The sequence below is a fragment of the Vollenhovia emeryi genome, unplaced genomic scaffold, assembly GCF_000949405.1.
Source record: "Vollenhovia emeryi isolate VEMERY1.0 unplaced genomic scaffold, V.emery_V1.0 DF939131.1, whole genome shotgun sequence".
Taxonomy (NCBI): Eukaryota; Metazoa; Arthropoda; class Insecta; order Hymenoptera; family Formicidae; genus Vollenhovia; species Vollenhovia emeryi.
This window is the reverse complement of record NW_011967235.1, coordinates 1138432-1155720: the sequence shown is the minus strand read 5'-3', so window position 1 is coordinate 1155720 and position 17289 is coordinate 1138432. Positions and strand designations below refer to the sequence as shown.

General features: G+C 42.0%; 1 protein-coding gene across 3 annotated transcripts in view; it reads right to left on the bottom strand.

Annotated features, from left to right (window-relative positions):
- The window catches only part of LOC105568141 (POU domain protein 2-like), a 122089-nt gene that overhangs the window by 15266 nt on the left and 89534 nt on the right, over positions 1-17289 (bottom strand). For all 3 annotated transcript variants that reach the window (XM_012023558.1, XM_012023560.1, XM_012023559.1), the window contains one exon: positions 13596-13652. In XM_012023558.1, the coding sequence (XP_011878948.1) occupies positions 13596-13652 (57 nt within the window). The remainder of the gene's footprint in view (positions 1-13595; positions 13653-17289) is intronic.

The window sequence follows — 17289 nt, the reverse complement described above, 5'->3', positions numbered from 1 at the left end:
GAGGCTTTACGACTGTTTCATGTAAGGAAAAAAATGGCTCGAGATGACGTATTATGATATGGAAAGTCTTTATAAAGAGCGGAACAGCGCCAAGTATATGACAAACTAATCTTGCCCTCCCGATTGCATGAAATATTCTAAAATCTCGTAGATGGTGAAAAAATAAGAGATGATCGTAAAAGAAACTACGCGGCATATTGCTCGAAAGATATTTTCACGGGCAAGACTCGCGTGTAAAAATCACACAAGGCTCCGCCGGGATTCCTAGCGGGGGAACTGTACGAGTCGCATAAGTATTGTCCCCGGATGTTGGTGCCGAAAATCGCGGCAGTTAGCGCGACGAGAGTGTAGATGACGGAGAGAAGCGTATCAAAGGGGAGGGCACCATAGGGGGATAGATACCAGGGCCAATAGAATAACAGTGTTTCGTCTGGCGTGTTTTGAACCGACATTGCCCGGCGGCTCGGCAAGGGTGACGAGAGAAGGGGTGGACTGGTTCCGAGCGCGGCGTGTGTGGGGTGAGTCTAAAACCGTTAGGTTGGTCGCGTGCTACCGGAGGCACGTGGCCATCCTCCTCTCTTCCTCCCCCTTTGCTCCCGTGTCTTTTTTTTACGCACGCGCACATATGCGTCCCGAGCGAGGCGCGACAAGATGTACGGGTACCAGACAAAACTTGCGTACTCGAAGGGACTCTTGAACGCGGGCTAATCTTCTTCACGCGATTATGTTTCTACGCGTATTGAAATTGGATTTCTTTTCTTTTCTTTCCATTCTTACTGCAGTCCCTTTAATCAGTCTGATCAACAGGCAGTTTCGGCAAAATGATGCGAGAGGGAATAATATTTCTGTCTCTCTCGCATCATCTTGCGGAAACTGACCTGTTGGCCAGACTCTGATTAGAGGGACTCTAATTTTTACCATAATTTTCATTTCGTCTAGCTAAACGGTTATAGAACTTTCGTTAAAATGATACTTTAAAATTGACCTTGTCATCCTATCACGGTGATCCGTTTTCCAATCGACCATGCGAGCTACGTGAGAAAATCGCCAACATCACGCGCGCAACGAATCCCCGAATGGGTATTACGGATTCCGCCGGCGAATGGAACCTAATTTATTCCGTCTGTTTTCGGTGCCGCGGCGAGCGTGGGCCCGGAGCTATTGATCGACGAAATTCGATGATCATTGTTGCCCGGAGCTTGTATCGGCGAAACCCCAAATTAAGGACCAGGTAAGCGGAAGAAGCTCGGACGCATGGCACCATTAACCGCGGTTGCAGCGCGATGAAAACGAAATAGCCGATCGCGCGGCAGATGCGGGGATCGGTAAACAGTCGACCGGATAACAGTTAGGCCACCGCCGTCATCGCTCGTCATCATCAACGCGGCCATACCGTTAGACGGAGGCAATGTGCGGACCCTTCGGCACGTGCTACCCGATCAAACGCAGCCGTTCCTCGGATGCAGATAGATAGAATGCTTCGGCATCGACTTGAACAATAAAGATTCGAAGAGGTTCAATATTTTAAGAATTTTACAACTCTGAGTTAGGTCAAAAAAGACGTTTGCATTTAAGAAAGAGCAGGCGACCGAGAGAAAAAGAACCTAAATGCTATCAGCTTCAGAGGAATCAATTTGAGAAAGTCTCACGAGTCAAATTGAACGACAATTTTGATGGCAAGTATAAAAACGAATCGTGATTAGCGACCTTGTAGAAATAACGGCGCGCGCGATGTGGGCAAGAAATCGTTTCGCCTTCACTGTGCTCGCCGTAAATTTCCGATAAGGAAATGAAACTATGCATATAAAGGAGAGTTACCAGGGAGGGAAAGTTCCGCGACGATACCTCGACACCATTTCGCACTAGCACCCTTTGCCGCTCGACTGGCAGTGATGTATGGTGCGGTAGACCTGCATGCTGACCACTCCCGGTCACTCTCTTGCGAGTGGCTTTCCCGCGTATTGGACGAAATTTGATTTCTAGATCTCGTTTCTGAAGGCAAAGAACCGGACAATAGAATTTTCAATCGCTAAAGATTGGGGTGGCAGATATTACTAAGCACGCCGGAAATTGCAGTTTTCTTTCTAGAATATGGTTACAATGTTTCACGTTACCTCACATTCGATCCTATTAACGTTATTTTATTTAAACGTTATACGATAATCGTGAAATCATTGTCGATCATTAGAACAGCGAACACTTGGTCAGTTTTCCGGGAAAAGGAGCAAGAAGGCAACGTCGCGATTTGAATATCTCATACTTAAGATTCATCCTGCGTAGTGCGGGGCAGTGATTGTCGACTTGGCAGGCCGGTCACGTGGCCGGCACGTCATACACGTCAAACCGAACCCCTGTGGAAACCGCCCTATTGCGCCTAAGGCCGCCCCGCGGCCGATCAGCACACGCGGGGAGGCCTGCGAGCACTTTACATTCTATTTTCACGCTGTACTGACCCCGATGTATGCGACTTCCTTAACATATTCGTCAGATATTGCCTTTTGGCACGTGCTACCTACCGAATCGATATTCATCTTCCGTGAGAATGAGAATTTATCGACGTCCTTAAAGTGGCACCGATCGCCGCACTCCCCAGACAGTAAATTTACGTCGCGTTGGACGCATTATATTTTCACGTAAAATTATGTCCGCGAAAAAAATTACCTTAGCCATATTAAAAAGCTATTTTATCTAATATTCGAAGCATAAATGTACATTATAGATAAATAGAGATAATTATACATGTACGTGTGCTTACAGCGTCAATCTGAATTCATCAAAATTACTCTCTAAAAGTCAATCAGTGCATCATCACTGAAAACTTATAGGAATTATTAAGTAATATACTTGAAGATAGTCCTCTAATTAGTTGAGTCTACCATGAATTTATTGCTCTTGGAGCGAAATCTGTTTAGTGGAAATTCATCGTTAGATTGTGTAATCGTTGCGAAAAAAGATTTGTGATTGAATTTGGGCGTTGAAAACCTGCTGTCTCATATTAGAAACCTATCTCATAATAGAGGACTTTCCTCTATAACTGCGAATCAGTGGATATTCACTGTTTTCAGTGATAGTTCACTGACTGACTTTTAGACAGTATACAAATTCCACACGAACCCCTGTCTAAATATAATATAAACAGACGACGAGCAACTTTCAACGCGTGATCACTTACCACCTGACGTGCCATAAGCGGAAATAGCTGGCTATTTTATGCGTGTCACTGCCCCCGCGGTGTTTTCACGGGACGACGAGCACCCCCGGATTTTTCCAGGGGTTCTTCGCGAGGCGGGCGACCGTCCAGTCAGGGGGAGACCATCTAACCAAGTTAAATAACGCTACATTAACGCCCCGTACGATACAAGATTTGCCCGAGTGTGAAATACCCCATGGCTTATCAAACTCCCGCAGAAGTTTCTCCTTAATAATCTAATGCCGATCGTTGCTCGCGTCGACATGTTCTCTAAAAACAATGTTGCAGAAAATAGTGTCGTTTTTCAGAATCACTCCCCAATTGATCGAGCTCGACGCGACTCCTCGTGAGATAAAAGCGGATACGAATTTTTGATGGTCAAATAACGTTGATAATCTTTTACAGTAAGGTCTCAATCTCTTTCAACCTTTGGGAATAATTGCAGATCGCGAGAGCGATAGTGTTACTCGGCGAACGCTTTATCATCATTGAGTCAAGATTACATTTCTTGAAAAGTCTATTTTAATCTGTTACACTCTGTTACTGAAGAATACCAATGTGTATCACGTGTAATTAGGCCCGTTGTTAAGACAGTTCCGCTCCGAAACGTTGGGAATAAAAATTAGAACGGAGAAAATTGCATCCTCCGTGAGATTAATACATCGCAAATCCATTAATGTTAACCTACATTCAAGTTTCCATTACATTCGCGAATAAGTCCGTTTCTTCAAGTAAATTGGCGTAATAGAGATACATACGTCGATTATAATATATAGACAATAAAGTTCCCTTGACTGACAATGAGAGAACATGCACGCGTCTTTTCCCACGAGGATACGCGCTTCCCATCCTGAATATTTATGTCAATCTTTCTTTTTACTCTTTTTACTTACTTTTTTTCTATTCGTCGCTTCTTTGTTAGCGAAACTTGCTCGGCCGAACGATCAAATTAATTATGAGTTTTGGCGCTGCTTCTACGACGATCGGAATTGGGCGGCCGTAATGAATTTAATTATTCCGACGTCTCGCCCCCTTCGACGACCGCAGACTCCGGCTGCCCCGGAGATGATCGTCTCGGTAAGGATATAACGGTGACGTTTACCTGCGCGTATCGTCTTCTGTCCTTTCGCCACAATTACCGGTGTCTAGACGCGGCCACTGTTCCTCTACGAAATGACAATTACCTGGCAATAGAATCGTCTCATTGACCGTTTCTCTCGGTTAAACGGCCAACGTTGCAGTCGTTGGACCGCTATAGTGTTTTTGCCGTAGCCTCATTTTTTCCGTATTGCGCGTGACAAAGTTAAGAATTCGTTTTCCTCGATTCCACAGAGATTATTCTCTTAAAAATTTACTCTTCATCGCTTCAAATTCGGCGGAATCACACGAGCGTCGGAATCTTGCGACATTGTTAGGTTGATTTCGATGCTTATTTCCATAAATTATAATAATGAATTTTAAATATGAATATAAATAATTTTGACTAATTAACATATATATTTTTTCTTTGAACAGGACAACAATCCGGATGGTCGACACGGGTTGGAATGAATCATTAAATAAACTACTTGGACAGTTTAAGTCGTCAAATAATTTTTTCTACTTTCAAATATGAAGTTTATATTCATTTTACTATTATTTTACGTTAACTTTCGAGAAACTATTATAATTGCGGATTTACGAAAGCACGGAGATCGTCGACTCAAAAATCGCTCGATAATATCCGAGGGAAAAATCGCGCCCATCTTTTTAACGGTTACGCGGCAATACCTGTGTCGACGTTAACGCACTCGCGTTATATCCTTACCGAGATGACGATCGCGAGGTTCTACGTAGAAGAGCACACACAGAGGTGCGCCTTTTTCTCCCTTTTTCGGAACCCCTCTGTACTTTGCCACCTCCCTTCCTCCACGCGCCGGCGAGGAGAGAACTTCTCTCTCTCTCTCTCTCTCTCTCTCTCTCTCTCTCTCTCTCTCTCTCTTTCTTCCCCGATTGTTACCGACTCTGTTCTCGCCCTTCGCCCTCCATACCAACCTTTCACCGGGCACGACTCTGGCTTAATGGCTGACAGGGCTATCGGGTTTCTGCAGAAGCGTAAAAGATCTTCGAGGAAAGGCGCGGAAAGAGCGATAGGCGCTGCTCTCGTCGCTCTTTTTATCTCTCTCTCTCTCTTTCTCTCCTGCTCCTTTATACGCATTCTTTCCTGTTTGCCGGTGCATACACCCTTACCACGAGTAAACGAGACCTACTAGCGACGAATCTTACATATCGTAAGTTGTAGAGGCTGCATTCCCGTGTGTCAGCTGACTCATACAACTCCATGCTTAAGATAAACGCTAACGTCTCATATTTCTCGCAATTTAATCCGTCCATCGTTGCGTTATCCTCGGGGGAGAAGGGAGAGGCTGGCCTTCCTTACAATATCATCCCCTGATATCATTAATCCTCCATTGATAGAAACTACTCTGGGATCCCATGTGAATATAATATTATCCAGAAATATCTGAGAGTAATTTATGTGCTAAGTGGTAATCCTCGTTCTTTGTACGATTTTGGGTAAACTGCCATCGAGAATAGTCCAATATCATCTGGTATAAATGACGTTACTATTTATTGTAGATGATTGAAGATTAGATCATTTATGTCGAACGAGTGACATGATGTTCAATGTAATCTGAAGAAACTTACATGTGGCAACAAGCATGCTGATATACATCACATTTAAGAGGAAGACAAGTAAAAAGAGGGATCCTAGAAAGATCTTGCTACTCATCAGCCTGTTGCAGGCCCACCCCCGCGAATGTATGGTGTGTATAAAAAACTACGAGGGTTGCACCCCTCGACAGCCAGTGTATACGTATCGACAATCTGTACAATCGCGTGCTGGTAGATAACGTGGCGCTAATTGATTATAATAAGTGGCGAGGAAGGAAAGGCGGAAGCACGGCTGGGGTTGAGAACCGTAGATTGTATCGAGGGGTTGAAACCACGTTTAAATGGCTCGTCCAGTAGTTAAATTGTTACTTCCGGTATTGCGCGGAAAGTCTCAATTCCATCGCGCCCCTTTCATCAATTATATTTCGTAATTTTCATGAAAACAATCCTTGCCAACGGCAGAAAATTGTTGAATGATTATTTAAAATGTTATAGTCAACGCTTTGTGTCCTGAATATGCAAATAGAGATTACCTTAAGAAATAAGGTCAATTTATTCTCCTATACATATATCTCTAGATTCTGTAAATTACCTTAATTTCACAAGACACCGGCACATCGTAATTATTACATTTCAACTAATAGTTTACAACTGTCAACAAAATTTGTATCCTTCGAGGAAAAATTTTATTCTAGCATCTGAAATAAACTTGATGGAGTCAAGTAGAAAGGCTAGCGAGGCAAACGCGGGAGACACCCGGTGCTGACAGCGGGGGCGTTCGATAATTTATCGTCTTCATTTACCCGCGTCCATATTTATTGCATCGTTATGAACAATACGGCGTCTATTAAACGAAATACGCGTGATCTCGCCGCGCCGGACGTACAATCGAATTAATGCCCGAGCTCGCGCGATCGTGTCCAATAATAAACTTAATAAATATTGATTGTTTAATTAATGTACAAGCAACCGCGTGGGACACAGCTCGCGCGCGCGCTATCGGCAGTCAATTTGCCCGCCTACTGGCGCAGCACGAATTTATTAACGGTTCATTTTCTACGATCACACGTAGCTTTCGACTGCTTTAATTGCCTCTGCCATCGTAAACAATAGAGGCACTAGTTTTCAAGGCATTTCACGAAGGAATTTCCACGTCATTTTTCTTTCGGCATGACCAATCCTGTTTAGCCGATTAAGTTCTAAGAGTAAAATGAATTATCTTAAAATACCGTGAAAATCTTGTTTGACCTTTTCTTTCAGAATACTCTCCGCACTTTCACTTTTTAGTCGTAAGATGCAAATTTCCTTTTTGTTTGCTTTTCTTTCTTATTTCAGCAAAACTATACAAGTAAAAAATTTTTAAGAAACAATCTCTTCTAACAAAGAAATTCAGAATAAATGTTTTACTTTTACTTTTGGAAATAAAAGCATTTACTTTCCATAAAAGAAAATGTATCCTAAAACGAACACGATTACAACACAATTAAAGCTGCTGTCAAAATCTTTTCGGCATTTTTTTTAAAGGTTAATTGTGTATTTGTTAAAAGTTCTCGGTTTAACAGATAATTTGTAGGATGTCACTAAATTATGGGTAACGATATCGTTTAAAGAGAAATGCATGAAGCAACACGGATACCTCTTGAAGAAATGCAAGAACCGGCGTTACATATTGTAGACCGCGCGAAATCAAACGAGCGTCGAACGGGCGCTATTGACGATCCCGCGATTACTTGCGGGAGAGAGATTAATCGTTAATGCGATAATTATACGTTCACGAGGCAATTGCGCAGCTTCACGAAAGGGGGGCAATCCAGCGCTAGAAAAACTGCGAAAAACCGTCCGTCTTCTGTGGGAACGACCATCCCATTAATGGAATCACCAATTGCGGAGTTATTGGTTAAATTGCTAATTGCTAGCCTCTTTCTTTGGTTCCCTTTCTAGCGCCGCGTGTAACGACAATTGCGCCGACACCCACCCGTCGATCAACGCCATTTTCATAAATAACGTCTCGTCTCTTCGTCGACCGTACAATTTCTCACGGCTTCTTCCTTCGCGGCACTCCTTTAATTTTCGGAGCGTGGGCGGGCGAATTAATCTCTTTGCGATCGAATCGGTCTGGTTGCTTGTTCTCTAAGAGGGAACAAGAACGCAGGACGGAAGTTGTCCTCAAGTCGTGAGAAATGCGCGCATCGGCTGGGGAAGAAAATATCCCGCCGAGTCCGCTTTCGCTTCGCGAAAGGGGAATCGCGGATCCGTTGCGCGGCCCTTCGTCCGCGGGTGCGCTCATCTTCAGCCCACGATCCTTCGTTCTTAGAAAGGATCACTATACTTGTTTTCATTTCCACTTACGCGATTAGACTTCTCACGTATCTCAACTGAAGCCTCGCACGAACGTGTCACGTATTTTTACGCAAGATACTTAAAAGGTACTTTTCTGTTACGTACATTCTTCCGGATTTTGCGCGTACTACAATTAGTTTATATGAGTTATAATTTATATGAGCTATATAGTTTATACGAGCTATAACTCTAAGTATTAAATATAGACTTTGAAATAAGAATAGCTGATAAAATTCACTTTTCTCACTTTTTAAGTCAAAGCAAAAGTATTATCTTCCTCCTGCCTTACTTACATATAGTACTTTATGCGTAGCGCTTTTAGTTTTATACACTTGCTCTAATCTTGATTTTATACCTAATTTTAGCAGGTAGGCTTTGTAACAATAACTTTCTGTTGGTGCCTCACCTTTTGCTTCCGATCTCTCAATGTTACTTCTGTTCACTGTATCTTACTTTTGCAGCAACAAATTAAATATTATTTAGCTATTGCGTATATACTTTTGCGAACGTATGTCAACGAACAATGTGAGTAAGTAAAAGGAAGTCAACACCGCGGTCAGCATTTCAGCAGGATTAGCATACCCAGCTTGCGAGACATTCACCAACGATAAAAATCTGAAAATCCTCTCGAGAAATCCCATCGCGGAATTTGAATTTGCTCCGTCTAGCTGCGATCGTGACGCATGAATCCCGAAAAGCTCGAAGAGGAAGGGCTTCTCTATATTCAAAGGAAGACCACCTCGTTTTACCCCTACGATTCGAATAACAAAGTGAACTAGTTCGCTCGAGATATATCTTAAAGATTGGCACAGCTTCTCGGTATCAAGCACGTTTTCTTGAAACAAAAATGTGAATTCTTATTCATTATTCTTTCAACTCGTCAAACACATTCTCGTTGTATTAATTGACAACAAATAAAAATATAGCCGTAAGTTTTGAAGTAAAGTTTTCCATAAATTAATTTTATCTTAATTAAAAAACAGAGAGTGTAGTTAATAAAACATATCAATAGGATTAATAAGAATTATCACTAACTCTTTCACCAATTAATTGCTAACCTTGTTAATAAAATATTGACGAGTTTTAAAAAGTAAAAATTACACATAACGAGAGAGCAATGTTGAAAGAGTTTCCAACAACAAGAATTAGATTTTAACGAAGTACCTAATGCGTGACCGACGTGACCGAAGAGTAAACATTTTCGGGCATAAGGCGTGAAGAATAAAACTTCCTTTGGGGAAGTTGGAAAAGTGTTTCGACATTCAAAAGCGATTTTCCACGATCGCTTCGGCCCGACGAATGATTTGAATAACAAAGTCACCAAGAAGACGTACTATCGTCCGTGTTCGCATGAGTGAGCATTCTTCAAGCAAGTTTATCGCAAGAATCGTTTGCATGCCAAACCCAAGCGATCCCTGGTCAGTCCCTTAGGATTTCCATCGTCTTCGACCTTCATCGTTTGCTTTGATTCAAGACGCTTTCAATTCTTTGAAAGCGTTCAAGCTAGTGGCGTTTCAAACGTTCATAGTTGCAAGGTATGAAAAAAAATAGTAATGTTGAATTATTCGCAAGAAACGATTACTTGAACATTTAACGCGTATTAATTATTATTATTTACGTATTCATACATATGTCAATTTTCATAAAAAAATTTAAGATACACTAAGAAAAATTATTATAGCTTAAAAGAATATTTAGAAAATAAAAAATCCCATCTTTCGACATTTCTTTTACTACCGGAGATGCTAGACGTTCACAAATAATAAAAACCGAATAAAGTATCGTGACAGTTTGCTCTCTCTTCGATTTCATAGATCAAAGCGACATTAGCGACTTCTTTGATTTGTAGTTAATGGCAGCTGACATCATTTCGTTATGAAAATAAAAAGCTCATGCTGGCACATTAGAAAGTATGATGAGTAACGTGACCGCTCGGAAGATCTTGGAGAAGTCCGCGTTAAAAGAATCCCTGGTCTGGCCATATCGGTCGAACAGGTGTGCGGGTACGATGCGAGAATAAACGATTAGAATCTCGATTAGCATCCGCGGATCATATTAATCGCGGCTGCATTACCAAGCGGTTGCATCCGCTCGTATACGATTTCGTAATCGAACACGTATCGGCTCCGAGCACTACGTCTCGATTCGCTTTGACAGCTTAATAAAGATAATTGCGTCTCGACTACATAGTAAAAGCATAATACATGAAGTATTAACATCGACAATCGAGCGTGCACACAGGAAACGTTAAATAATTTTTTCTTAATTAATATTGATGTATCTTTCATCTATTGTTGAGGAATAGAGAATTGTTTTGAGAATAGCGTAAGATTTGTCTGTAATTAAATAAAAATATTGTCATGTAATTGACCATTATTTCGGTAATCAGAATGCTATCTCGAGCTAGATTCGAAGAATTATATTGAAGTCCGTGTGATTTATTTCAAATTCTTCCGCGACCCCTCTCACAGTTTGACGAAATCGAAAATTGACGTAAGTTTTCTTTTATCATTTACGAGAACCACTGATTATCGAAAAAGTCGAAATGCGAAATGACACGAATAATGTGCCGCGAAGTGCACGACGTTTTGCCGGCAGTTTCGTCGTTCCTGACATGGTGATTCGCAGGGAGGCGCAAAAAGAAGGAGCCGATGTGGTGGCCGCGGGGCGAACGGTCGCGAAATGTTCGGAAGACGCGGAGGCAGAGGAGAAAAATGGAGCGGGTGGCGACGGTGGTGATGGTGGCGCTAGGCGATCGGAAGTGTGTCAAATTACAGAGGTCCGCGATATTAATGACTCCTAATGACATGCCCCCCCCTCCTGGCAGCAGCGATCGGTGCCTACCGGCCGACCGGCAAGGAGAGCACGGTTTCTCCCCACTAAGCCGTTCGTCCGGGGCTCGCTCGCGAACCACCAAGGTTGGGGCCTCCACGTTGCTCGCCGCGTCTTCGCCAGTGGACCCGATTCACGGAATCGACATTAAAAATGCAATTACTAATTGACGAAGGCTAATAGCAATAAGACAAACAACGGGCTAAATGCTATAAAGTAAAACACAGGTCGGCGACGGAATCCTCTTCACCCCATCCTGCTCGCTCTCGCCGGCCGGGTCCTATCGGATCTCATCCTCGCCCCTCGTACCACGCTTCTATTTACCGATCGTTTCTTTTTTTTTTTCTTTCCCCGTTCGACTTGTCCGCTCCATTCGTTGTGATACTTCTACGAGAGGCATCGTTCGCGAAGGGGCGCGAGTCCGTTTACGACCGGTTTGGCATTTCCGAGAGGGCCGGTCCAACCGCGGATTTTTTGTCAGCTATCTCTACACCTTTGTTAGTTTCTGTTCCGTTTTATTTTACCTCGTGAGAATCGCAGCTCCATGGTCCATCGAGGAGTTATGACTCGAGTCCATGTTTATTTCTCTAATGACAGCCGCGCATTACGTTCCTCGTAGTTAATTAACGCATCATTGATCGGAAACAATAATCAGTTCATCTTCCGTTGCCCGTACGTTATTGTCCGACGGACAAGTTTACCCGTGCTTTAAAAGCATACAGCTTGAATCAGCGTGCGAAGTTTTTATTGTAGGATTTATGATTGTGTTTATCCTTCATCTGTCGCAGTTTGCATTTTACCGACATTTTGTATATTACAAACGAATTTTGTATTTACATACTTCAATATTAACTTGTAACAAATAATCGGCCTCAGACGTTAGTTTCCGCATCAAACGCCCGGTTAACAATGTATTAATTAGTTTTAACGTACAGTATTAATTTGTCATAATGTATAAAATTTACAATATAATATTGATGCCAGGAACAGTACTTTTGCCATCATTATTTTTTAATGCAATAACAGACTAATATTGGTAGCAATAGAAGGCTTCGCATGGCCACCGTGCATTGATAATTATGAGGACATTTGCGCACAATTATTGCGCACATCAAATGTGTTTCTTGGTTTTGCAGATGCAGCCGTTTGGCGGCATTCGTTACGTTCTGTCATCTTCCTCATTATCGCGCTTTCTGCGAACAACGATACACGCTATGTCAGATCTCGTGACGCGTGACACCCTTCGAGCTTGCCCCCGTCGTTCTCGAAACGCACGTTCATGGAACTAACGATTCTCCTTATTAGGTTTATTATACAAAAGTTTGTTTTGCCAAACACGCAAGAATCTAAACGACTGAACTCACTTTTCTTAAATTACCACGGTGCGTTTACTAGATTAATTGTATAATACTTTTGTATTCACATAAAATGTGAGCTTTGCGATAAAATATATAAGTACATTTTTTAAAATCTAAATTCGCTGTGACTAATGAGTGGTCACGTGTAAATTTCTGGAGCTGGAATACACGGACAAGTTATAGAATTTATAATACGCCCGATTGGTTCCCTCTAATTTCTACTTGCTAACAATAGTCACGCAGCTCTACCCGAAATTTTCACACGGCATAATAATATAACGCTAGAAATTTACAAGCGTGCTCTATATTTCTTTTGTTATATTTAGTGGGCGAGATAAGTCGCGTGAGACAAGTTTCCATTTTTAGAACTAAATTCGTTCCGCTTCGTAAAAACCGTAAAAGGATCCCGAAAAGGTTTGAATTTGTCTGCACATCGTCGATAATGCATGCAATCGAACAAAGGAAGTTCTTAAAGGTTTCAACCTTTAAATCACGAAGAATCTTGAAATAAATACACAGAGACAGTGGCAAGTTAGAAAACTATGCGTCATAGAATAGAATTCCTAAAGATAATTCCTAAAGGATTTCTAAAAATAAATATGCTACCGGATAGCCCTAAAAATAATTGGTTTCAAAATATTTTTACGGAGAAGACTCACTACATATTGTAGAGATAAAAAAAACTCGAGATGCGCCTTGATAAGATTCGTTCGCCTTTCTATTTACAAATAGAGCACTTTTTGTTTACAATACTGCAGATTTAAATTATATATACGATATACATCAATATGGAATGAATAAGTCAATAAGCTAATTCTTTATATTTAATTTTTGTGTATTACATAAACTCACCAATATCACAATTTTTGTAGAACTTGAAGAAAACTTCCATTCCCACATGTGTATATATAAAAATCTTGCGTTTTATTGTACGATTTAAAATTACACGAACAGATCTAAATAAAGATCTCAAAATTGAAGTTCGATTGGGATTGACGGCTCAAATGACATTGTTACTCGCGACAGTATTTCAGGTAAGAAAACGGTCAAAAGCAGGTGGCGCGGATTTATTATCACGACGCGGCGTTCTTTTTCGCTCGCATTATTCCGTCGCTGTATTATTTCTACGCGAAATTTATGTCCGTCGAAGATTAAACGGCATCATTCGTTAATCGTATCAAGAAGATACGACGACGAGCGATGAAACTCCGCAAACTCACCTTGTATGGATTCTGGCGAGGCTGGCTCCTTATCGATTCGGCCGAGCGCGTCGCTACCTGAAACAAAAAGCGCAATCGGACCCTCGTTAGTAACGCCGTACTATAAGCCGATCGGGAAAATCATTCGTTTCCCATAAGAGATACCGAACGTGCGCGATACCTCGTGCTTCTTGCGGGAGAATCAGCAAGCGTTATAGTTTTATCTTAATTACATTAAGGTTATTTATATTCTACTCCTTTGTGGATAACGGCGCTCGTCAGTGAAGAAATAACAATGACGAACACGTTGATTTATATCTTTGCAAGCTGTCTTTTCGTCCTCATCAACTTTATTAAAATTATGATGTATAAAAATTCTAGCGGAACATATAAATGAGACGGTGGTAGAAGAGAATCATCGACACAGCCACTCAAGATAGATAATAAAATAAATATTTTAGTCAAATAACAAATTTCTTCTCTCATTTATATTACTATTTTAATAAAATATTAATAAGAAAGAGTGTAGGGAGGTCCAGGTTCAAACCCTGGCTGGGGTAATATTTTTCGTAATAAATTTCCTGTATTATTAAAAAATGCCAGGTATGGTCAAGAAAACACTTGTTAATTATCGCTGGCGACATTGAAGAATTCTTATTAGTTAATCAATAGGAAAGATTAAGTTTTAAATTGAGATATCATCTAAATTATATAAACGTGAAATTAATTTTTCCCAACTGCTGAACATTGTCTCGCAATGTTCCTCAATGCTTGACGGTCGTCGTTATGTCACGCCACGGTTCTGCTCGGCGGAAACCCACATCTGTCCTGATTAAAACCGGGGGCTCAAAAGAGCTGGATGGCCGAGATAGCATCGGAGTACGTCGCATTTATCAATCAGGCTGCGGGCCGAATTATGCTAAAACGCATGGCGGGGAGCCGTGCGCCACGGCAATCGCAATTTCCCGAAAAATGGGGCGGCGCGCCGTTATCCAGCCGCAAATGCGATCGATCGATATTCAAATAATCTATTGGACGGACCCTTCTCCAAGGAGGACGGGAAAAGGGAAGATGGTGGTAATTCGGCGCGAGGATGACCACTGTACGTCACACGGCGAGAGGGACGAGTTCGTGGGGGTCCGGCAGACCCCAGGGGCGACCACCTACTACCCCCTGGGGGGTCGCAACTCACCCCTGAAACGACTGTATTCAGATAATCCCACCTTTCCTTTTCTCCGTCTTATTTGCCCGGAACGACGACATTTCAATACATGCTCTCACCGGATAACCCGCCACAAATATGAGCGGATATACGCGTCCACTGCGTAGAGAATAGTAGCGGGAGTAACGACTACGTGATAGTACGTAGATATTACGTAAAAGTAAAAGGGATGGGAAAGGATTTCGCAGTCTTGACTTTCGCATTTCGATCGTCGTACATATTGGAGCATCGGCGACAATAAATCTAGCATTAATCAATACAACATGCATTTAATTTTTCCTCCATTCTTCAAAGATACGCGTAAAATGGCACACAAATTAGAAAGTATTTCCCTCACTCCACTTCAAATTATATATGTTTATAGATTCTAAGTTCAATTGGTGATCTATGTATTATTTGAGATATCCAGGTCGATACAAAGTTAAACAATGCGAATTCCTTAACGAGATCGTTTTCATTATCGAGCGAAGGACTGCATCTAGAAACTAGTACGCGTTTACATTAAATATAAAGAGCGGCCTTATAAGCCGGAGCTCGAGTCTTCTTCTCTCATGCACACGTGTAATAATGCCCGAGGCAATATTTCTTATAGTTTTGTCGAAAAAAAGGAATCGTGAGGACAGCTGCGATGCATAATTCATCGATAGCGGGAAACGATCGATCGAATGTTTGACCGATATTGGAGAACGTCGATGACAAGATCCTTTCTCGAGCGACAACGCACTCCCATCATTTAATCACATCGATCGTACTTGTTACATCGCGTTAAGGTTCAACTTTGTCAGCGTATGAACATGCAGAAAGATGTAGATTGTTCGACGAATTTCAATGCTCATCGAGACAGTCTTTCCGCGTTCGCGTAACTCTTTTATACAGAAGCCTTGCAAAATTCTCGTTTAATGGCAGACATCAGCGAGCGCGACGATTTATCAAAATGAAATACCGGCTGTCGAAAGGACGCCCACCCTTTCCTTTAAATAGGAATGAACGCGGATAAATACGATGCACCTTCGTCGTTCGACGGCTCTCCGGAGGGCCGTAAAGAAGTTACGGTTTGCACATGCACTTTTTGCCCCGTTGCACATATCACGCGAACGACTATGACCCTACTGCCGCTTTCTCTTTTTCTTCCCTGTTTCGCCTACCGTATCGCAGGATGAAAATTGCGCGATAGAGTGTATTAATCAGCGATAATTTTCCCATTGCGACTGTATAGTCCGCCTCAAGCGAAATCTTCTCGAAACATCGAGGATCCAGGCAATTAATGAATTCTCGCTTTGTAACACTTTTTCTCACACTACCTTCCTAGCGCCCGAAATATGTAAAAATATAATGAAGATCGAAACACTATTCTACACTATTCTAGTATACATGTTCCAGTTAACATTAACGTAACGTTCTTCCTCACACTAACTACACTAAGAGACTCCCTATTGGTAATTCTTCAGTATAGCTCAACCACCTCAAAAATCAATAAAATTAGTCTTATTCGACGTGGTTTTGAACTTAACTTCCTTAAGATATAACCCTACCCAAACCATGTCTGAGACAGTGGCGCCGTTTGGGAACGTCTACCACATCGCGACAGCGGTGGTGGGGATAGAGTGGGGATTCATTCAACAAAATGGGCCTCTCAGTGTACTTTTCCCTCGCAATATTCTATAGTATAATATTGAATATTGACAATACTCTAGTTAATATTATGCCTAACACTAAAATATTACCTTTCGCGTAATTATGAAATTCTATGCATTTAGTATTTCCTTCATGCTGCAACGTAGAATGACACACAAATTAGAAAATATTTCGTTCACTCTAGTTCAAGTTATACATGTCTATAGATCTTTAATTTTGCATTGTATCTATACATGTCTTCGGATAAGTCACTCTAGGATACGAATAAAATACTTGTGTCTCACTTCCACTCCGATTCGTCAGTTCAATTAATTCAGCTTCACACAACCAGACGCCTAGCACGTTGAGATTTTCCCGGTTGGACATCACTTCTGAAGTATGTTACGACGCAGTCGGCCCTTACTTTTTCACTTATTAATTCGACACGTCCGCGCCAGCCGGAATCGCGTGTTTGCGGCTACCGTCCCGGATACTCCCTGCACCTCGGTATTCATAAAGGGCAGGCTTATATACCTCGCCGTATGAAGCGCGTTCCTTTTCGTGAGCGCACAAATCAGCGGCCCCGTTTAACGTGACGTATATACACACGTGACACCTGTGCCTGATAACTTGAATACCTCGGACAGGTGCTCATTCGTCAGGCGCTCGACGTACGACCGCGAAGACGGAAGCGTGTCGAGACCGCTATTATCTCGCGATTACGATCTCGTTTCGCCAAAGGCTGGTTATCGATTGGATGGATCGACCTCTTCCTTTTCCTTCAGCGCGATCAATTAGACCGCGCGGATATTAGGAAACAATGAGCGATGATTCACGAAGCGCAAGGATGAGCGCCACAAGTTTACCTATTAATAAAAA